General features: G+C 35.3%; 1 protein-coding gene across 2 annotated transcripts in view; it reads left to right on the forward strand.

Moving 5' to 3' along the window:
* The first annotated feature begins 546 nt into the window (after positions 1 to 546).
* Positions 547 to 7,629, forward strand: part of LOC107745283 (synaptotagmin-like protein 3) — a 21,653-nt gene continuing 14,570 nt past the window's right edge. For both annotated transcript variants that reach the window (XM_016559131.1, XM_016559132.1), the window contains exons 1-8: positions 547 to 653; positions 4,005 to 4,201; positions 4,323 to 4,538; positions 4,767 to 4,834; positions 5,584 to 5,638; positions 5,768 to 5,849; positions 5,931 to 6,003; positions 6,121 to 6,239. In XM_016559131.1, the coding sequence (XP_016414617.1) occupies positions 4,053 to 4,201; positions 4,323 to 4,538; positions 4,767 to 4,834; positions 5,584 to 5,638; positions 5,768 to 5,849; positions 5,931 to 6,003; positions 6,121 to 6,239 (762 nt within the window). In that variant the 5' untranslated portion in view covers positions 547 to 653; positions 4,005 to 4,052. The remainder of the gene's footprint in view (positions 654 to 4,004; positions 4,202 to 4,322; positions 4,539 to 4,766; positions 4,835 to 5,583; positions 5,639 to 5,767; positions 5,850 to 5,930; positions 6,004 to 6,120; positions 6,240 to 7,629) is intronic.

Here is a 7,629-nt window from a genome sequence, read left to right on the forward strand (position 1 = left end):
TAAATCCAGGACGGACAGGCAGGAGCACACGTAGGGAAACATTCACTATCACATCAATAATGGACGAGGGAAAACAGGAAAGACTACACTTTAAATACTGAGGCAAATGAAGATAATTAATGACACACACATGAACTAAATGACACAATCAAACATGAGGGAAAACTAGGTCACACAAAGCACATGGGGGAAGAAAACACAACAAAAGTCCAATGGGGTGTGACACTTACGATATCACAAGTTTAGTTCAGGTTGTTACGTTTATGCTCATGATTTAAAAACAAATCAAACAAAAACTTTTTGCATTGTAAAATATGTTTAAAAACCTTTAGTAAAATACTGATTAACATGTATACACTCACATTACATGCATTATAAGCTAAAAAAAAAAAGCATGTTAGAAAATCTAAATGAAACACTGAAAACTTTCTGTTTAAAGATGCTTGAGAATCAAACTGCTTCTGCGGCCTTGCACAGCACTCTTCAGCTGAACATACTGTTCTGGTTTATTTCAGTTTCACAGACGTGTGTCATCATCATGTGAACAGGAAGGATGTGGAAAATGACGAACAACTCTGTCTCTTTATATAGGGTTGAGATTGCAGGTCTCTGAGCTGTCACTTCACATCACATCACATCAAACTGGCTGGAAGGTAAGTCTGCAAGCAATATTTTATCACAACGACACATTAGTGTGGCGATTATTATAATATACAGTCATCAAAGCTGCCAAATTTGAATGGGGTAAAGTTTATTAACAGCAAAGTGTAACATGTTTCAGAGAAGTACATTAAACTTTTATATTTGCAAGACCTGTTGTAAATAATGTTGCTGTTTTAGTTCTTGTGTTTCTTAACATTTTAAAAGCCCTATTAACAGAAACATTGTCAATGCTGTTAACCAATACTGGCTTAAAATGTATTTTAGGGCTGTCAATGTGTGCAAAGACAGTTGAGAAATATGAAATATATTCAAAACCAAAATTTGATAAAATGTCATTCTGCTTTCAAAAGATTATTCAGTTGATTCTAATATCGTAGCACAAAAAGGTGTATTCTTTTTTCTTCAGCATAACAGATTTTTTTTTAGCATATTAACGAAAAATCCCTCTATAGGGTATTGAATCACAAAGTTTAGTGATGTCCCTGCTAGAGAGAGGTTTTAAGTGCGTGATGCATGTAGCTCAGCTGAAAGAACTGAATCAGTCACTGCAGATCAGTTTAGTTAAGTGTCTAGTGCTTTGCAATTCAAACATATACATGTCTCAAAGAAAAAAAAATGAATGTCAAGCAGGCCATCTGACTGAAAACATCTGATCTATGGGAAGCTGATTGTCATCTCACAGCTACGTAGATAATAGATACATGTGGCATTTGTTAAATAAACCTTTTCTGGAAGTGGCTCTTGCAGCAAAAGCCCCTCGCAGAGAGCTGTCAGGGCCAGACATTGTGGGCTCCCGCATAACCCAATCATTGCATGACAAGCGCAGCTCACCAGATATGAGTCCACCGGAGACACTTCACGTAAATGAGCTCATGAAGAACGGGGGAAATGACAGCAGACTTTTCCCACACTCTGCTGAATTCCATGTAGGTCTGTTGACTCAGCTTCACCGTGGCTATAGGTCCCTCACACATTGTCAGAATGAGATTATATTAAAAAAATCTGCTTATGATTTGGTTTATGCATGGTAATAGTTTCTGATGCATTTTAACTAGGGATGCAAACATTTTAGGGCAATTACATGTTTTGATATAATGATTAATATCTCAATCAATGTTTGATGAGAAAACCCCAAGACATTATTGTTGCAGATTATTGAATTATGCTACAAAACATTGTGTAGCCTAACATTATTATTGAATAATGTTACAAAAAGTGGCTTTAGAACTCAATACAACCCTTTTGTTTCTTGAAACGAACTAATTTAAGTCGACCTTCAGTTTGTCCATCCGAGGTAAACATTCACACAGAATGCATTCTTGCATTCCACCTGCGCCATTTTTGTGGACTGTGTGTGCAAACCGAAGTTTATTTTCAAGGAATATATTTTTAAATCGTGTGACAAATTAAAACACTGTTAAAAAGACATCATGCATTCGGTTTCACTCTGTCTAACTATTTTTGGACTTACTCTGCTTGCTCATGATGTGGTTTGGTTTGGTTTGGGGGTCATGTGGTCAGACGTTCTCAGTTATTAGAAGAGGTGAAGGCAACATGGGCATACAAACGCATGAATGTATGTCAACTTAATTGTATCACAGGCGTCTCTAAAGCTGCCGAGAAACCTTGAGCATTCGTCAGTACAACATGTCACACATTCAGGTAGGGCTGGACGATATGGCCATATTTATATCACAATATATTTTTTAATTTCGGTCGATACAATATAATTCCAATATCGATATGAACACTATTTATCTTAAATAGAAATCTTTTGTAACGTTATAAATGCCTTTATCATAACTTTTGATCAATTTTAAGCATCCTTGCTAAATAAAAGTATTAATTTCTATAATCCCCTGTAATGATGCTGAAAATGTAGCTATGTATGATCACAGGAATAAATTACATTTTAAAATCTATTCAAATAGAAAGCAATTTTAAATAGTAAAACGATTTCAAAATTGTACTGTTTTTGCTGTACTTTTGGATCAATTTTGGATTGGTGAGCAGAAGAGAATTCTTAAAAAAAATCAATAAAAAATCTTACTGTTCAAAAACTTTTGACTGGTAGTGTAGGCTGATTATTCTTATAGATTGAAACAAATGTGCTTCAGCCAGATAAAAGGGTATGAAAAGTGCTCCGAGTCGCTGCAGAAAAAAAAATTTGAACAACAACAAAAACTGGAAATGTTGCTGGAGACGGACTTATTATTGAAAATGCTAATTCATCTCTGCCAGCAGGAGGCGCTTTGAGAGCGGCAGACACATCGGTTTCCCTGGTAACGGCTGTAATCAAAGCAGCTCTGCTCATGAACGCTACTTTATCAGATCAAATGAAAATGCCATCGAAACTTTTCTGAAGACAGTCGGTTCCCTTCAGATACATTCATATAAAACACCCGCGCCGTGTTATGATTTTGAAATGTGCAGTGCTCATGTTTATTCAACGAAGTCAAACACCACAAATAAACCAATGTATGGGAAACACTGGTAATGTACTGTATATCGAAATATCGGAAATGTGTTGAAAAATCATATCACCGTTATTGAAAAAAAATTATACATATTGATATTGAATTATTGTCCAGCGCTACATTCAGGTCGCAAACATGATATGGAAGTAGTCTAAACAAAACAAAATAAATTTATTGTTAACAATATACCCAAAGAACTATGCAATTAAAATGATGAAAAGTATTCATTTCTTTCGGGTTATTTCTACATCTAAATGCTACATCTTCATTTCTACATCTAAATATAAAATAATGAGAAGTAGGCCTATTACCGTGACGTATTCTCCTCATCCACCACCAGTTATTATATGTTGTATGTACAGCATGTTATATTTAATCTATACCCTATTATATCGCAGATAGCACACGTACATCTGCAAGATGTCTGTTAAAGATCTCTTGATCTGGAAAGCATCTGCTGTGTATAAACATCTGACAGACGTCTGTAAGATGCCAGTTTTACATACATTCTAAATTATAAACGTCTTAAAGATATCTATACGTCTATTTGACATCTGATAGGAAACGTCCTATAGATGTATTGCAGATGAGCGAACACTCTAAAAAATACGTCTTGCAGATGTCAAATAGATGTCTGCGTGATGTACGTGTGCTATCAGGGATATCTGCCATGTTTCAAATCGACCCTGCCAACGTCACAACTCAGTAGCTGGGGAACTGACAAAAACCTGCCTTATAAGCATTTGATTTATATAAAATTAATTTGACAAATTGTACACTTTATTTCATATTTATTGAAACCATTAGTTAACGAAAAGCCAAATAAAAACACTACAACATATTGACCATTCAACTATTTTTCAGAATCTGAGCAAAGTGACATCTTCCGAACTGAACTGAGCTGTGGAGGAAATGAAACTCGAACAGAAAAACTGGGAAATCATAGACAATCACGTCTGCACTATGGATCTCGGGTTATTCCAGGCTTTGGAGAGAGAAAGAGTCCTGGAGGTTCTTCAGAGAGACAAAGCACTTCGAACCATTGAAGCAGACAGAATCAGGTTCTTTAGAACTTCTAACTTCTTTAGAACATATGTGTCCTTGTTTTGTCGGTGTGCAAAAAATATATAAATGCCTTGTACTATGACATCTAAAATAACATTTAAAACTAATTTGATTTAGGAGACTGAAGGTAGAACTTCAGGGTATCTGTCGACAGGGTGCCAACACCATCACTCATCCCTATGGTCAGAGATCATGTGCACGCTGTCAGCGGCTTCTGGGAAAGTTCTGGGACTGTGGTTCAGTGTGCTGCGGGTGCAGCCATCGCATCTGTAAGCGCTGTCGGGTCGTCTGGTCTGCACAGGAGTGGAAGTGCACAATGTGTCATGCATACAGGTAAAGACAAAACCCCATGGATTTATACTAAAATATTAAAATCTGTGAGAAATACATTATTAAACAGTCCTTAAAGGGGTCCTATTATGTTCTTTTACAAAGTCTTGATTTTGTTTTGGGGGTGTACTAGAACAGGCTCTCATACTAAGTTGTTCGAAAATCACATTCTTTTTCACATACTTTGAATGAATGACATAAATTAGATACATTTTCATAACTTCTTTTCAGGGAATTTAAGATCAAATCTGGTGAATGGTTTCTGGAACAGCAAGCAAAGACATTTCCGGATGTCAGAGGTTTGTCTCTTTGCATTAGCTAATTGTTTCCAAATTAATTAAATAATTAATAAATAAATATAATTACACGGCTTACTGTATTTTTACACTTGCATTCCTCAGCCAAAATGTTTCAATAATCATGGTTAATTGTATAATTGACCATTGTCTACACTGTCTACTATCCATTGATGCTACATATGTAATGTATGTACATCAAACTTTCATATATTAAACATATTGTCATATAAAGTAAAATCATATATGAAACCTATTAGAAATGGGAACAATTTCATATATCAACATCTATACCTAGCCAAAACAAATATATATGTTTATGTATGTGTAATTAACACATTTTGGACATATATATTTTATGTATATGAAGCTCCATCCTTAAACCAGTCATTATATAAGTAAATAAATGTCATATATGATAATAAGTAAATATAAAAGATAAACATGCATACTACAAAACCATATATATATATATATATATATATATATATATATACATACAGATATTTGCATATATGAAGATTTAATAAAATTGCATATATAAATAAAATGTATATTGTTGACATATAGTTATAAAATGATAAAAATCATCCTATGTTATAACATTTACATACAATATACTAATTTTACTATATAATATAGGGATACGTTTATAACACATGTAACACACACACACACACACAATTGATGGTTTGTGTGTTGAACTTAACTTGGAATTAACCATGAATGTTGTCTTTCTGTATTGGTTTTAGAAAACAGTAATGAAACCATCGGAGACAAACTATTACAGTCTTATCAACGTCTCAGGTTGGAAACCCTCAAATATAGACCTTGTTATAATAATCAATATAATAATCACATTTACTTCATGACAATTCATGCTCTTTTTAATTAATGATTTCAAAGTGTTTTTATTGTTATTATTTTATGTTTTAGCTTTATTGCAGTCGTGCCTCCAACTCCTCCTCCTGTTTATGAAGCCTCATCATATAACAGATTGATTCATTTAACAGAACAGGTGAAGACAGTAATATGGATTTTTTTCTTTGCATTTCTTCATCACCTAATAATGTGTTTGTGTGTCTTTGTATTAAACTAGGACCTCAAAAAATCAAAGCCATTCACTAAATCTGTGGAGAACCTGATGGTATCAGTCAGTGCTCACATAAAAAGTAAGAGAACAAAACAAGCCATCTCTATGTTGATTGTAATAACATTGTAATAATAACTCATATATCCACAAGAGTCAACAGCCTGATCCGGGATGTTTTGTCTTGTCCTGATGCTAGAATTCTCCAAATCTCAGAATGATCTGAGTGTGGAAGCGGGTCAGCTGACCGTGGATCATGGGCTGCTGCAGAACTCAAGACACAAGAGCCGATCAGAGAGTGCCATCAACAAAGCCAATGTAGGTCTATGCAGTATTTAGTCTACAAGCATTTGTATTGCAGTTCATTTCCTGTAATTCCCATTCAATGCCATGTGGGACGTGACCAATTCACTTCAAAGGAAGAGGAAAGGGTGTCGTCCTTCATTGCTGTTGTTTTATGAACTATCTAAATTTGAGACTGCGCGATTTATCTGTCAAAACTAGTGCTGTCAGGCGATTAATCGCGATTAATCGCATCCAAAATAAAGTTTTTGTTTACATAGTATATGTGTGTGTACTGTGTACATTTATTATGTATATATAAATACACACCCATGTATGTATATATTTAAGAAAAATGTTACGTTTATATATGAAATATATTTATATATAATATAAATTATATGAATATAAATATATACATGTAAATGCATGTAAATATTTTCAAAATATATACTGTATGTGTGTGTATTTATATAGACATAATAAATATACACAGTACACACACATATGCTATGTAAACAAAAACTTTTATTTTGGATGCGATTAATCGCGATTAATCGTTTGACCGCTCTAGTCAAAACTGTTCTTGATAAATCCACCTTGGTTTTCCAGCCAACCAGGTTTGACTTTAAAAAAGTGGGTAGATGACAATTAGTAACCATTGCCTGCTGTGTTTGAAATCTCCTGGTTCTCAACATTTTTTTATTTTAAGAGTGTTTTAGCTAACATTAACAAATGTGCTGCACATTGATAGTTACAGTATTCATTAATCTTTGTTAATGTTAGTAGTTAATGTTAGTAACATTTGTTAGTTTGTGTTATCTTTAATAGTTTATTAGTACATTTTGAAATGAATATTAAAGCAGCACTATTGGCGCTTTTCCACTGCGTGGTACGACTCGGCTCGGTACGGCTCAGTATGGCACGGCACGGCTCGGCTCGGCTCGGCTCGGTTTGCGTTTCCAGTGCAGTTCAGTACCGCTTTAGAGTGGGCGGGATTATTCACATGTCGTTATAGTTGCGCCGCCTCTACTGCCGCGACTCCTAAAAAACTTTTTCATTCCGCGTCGCCCCATCAAGCTCTCGCTGGATCCGCTCCTCTGCTATCAACGAGAGGAACGTCTGTACTTCCTCAACAGGGGGAACAGCCACTTTTTGGTTGTTAAAAAAAGGTGCGCTCCTTCAAAACAGTTGCGTTCGGTCCTTTGCTGGCAGTGCTGATTTAAATCTAGCGGTTCTGTTGCGTTTGTGTCTCAAGTTCAGTGACGCAGGTAGTGACGATTCTCTCCGGCCAATCCGTGATCAGCAGAGTTTACACGTCACGTTTTGGTAACGGTACGGTTCGCTTGGAACCCCAACCGAGGTGGTACTAAAAAAAGTACCAGGTACCAGGTACTGTACCCAGTGAAAACCCCCCCAAAAGTGA

The sequence above is a fragment of the Sinocyclocheilus rhinocerous genome, unplaced genomic scaffold, assembly GCF_001515625.1.
Source record: "Sinocyclocheilus rhinocerous isolate Xijiao unplaced genomic scaffold, SAMN03320098_v1.1 scaffold2967, whole genome shotgun sequence".
NCBI lineage: Eukaryota > Metazoa > Chordata > Actinopteri > Cypriniformes > Cyprinidae > Sinocyclocheilus > Sinocyclocheilus rhinocerous.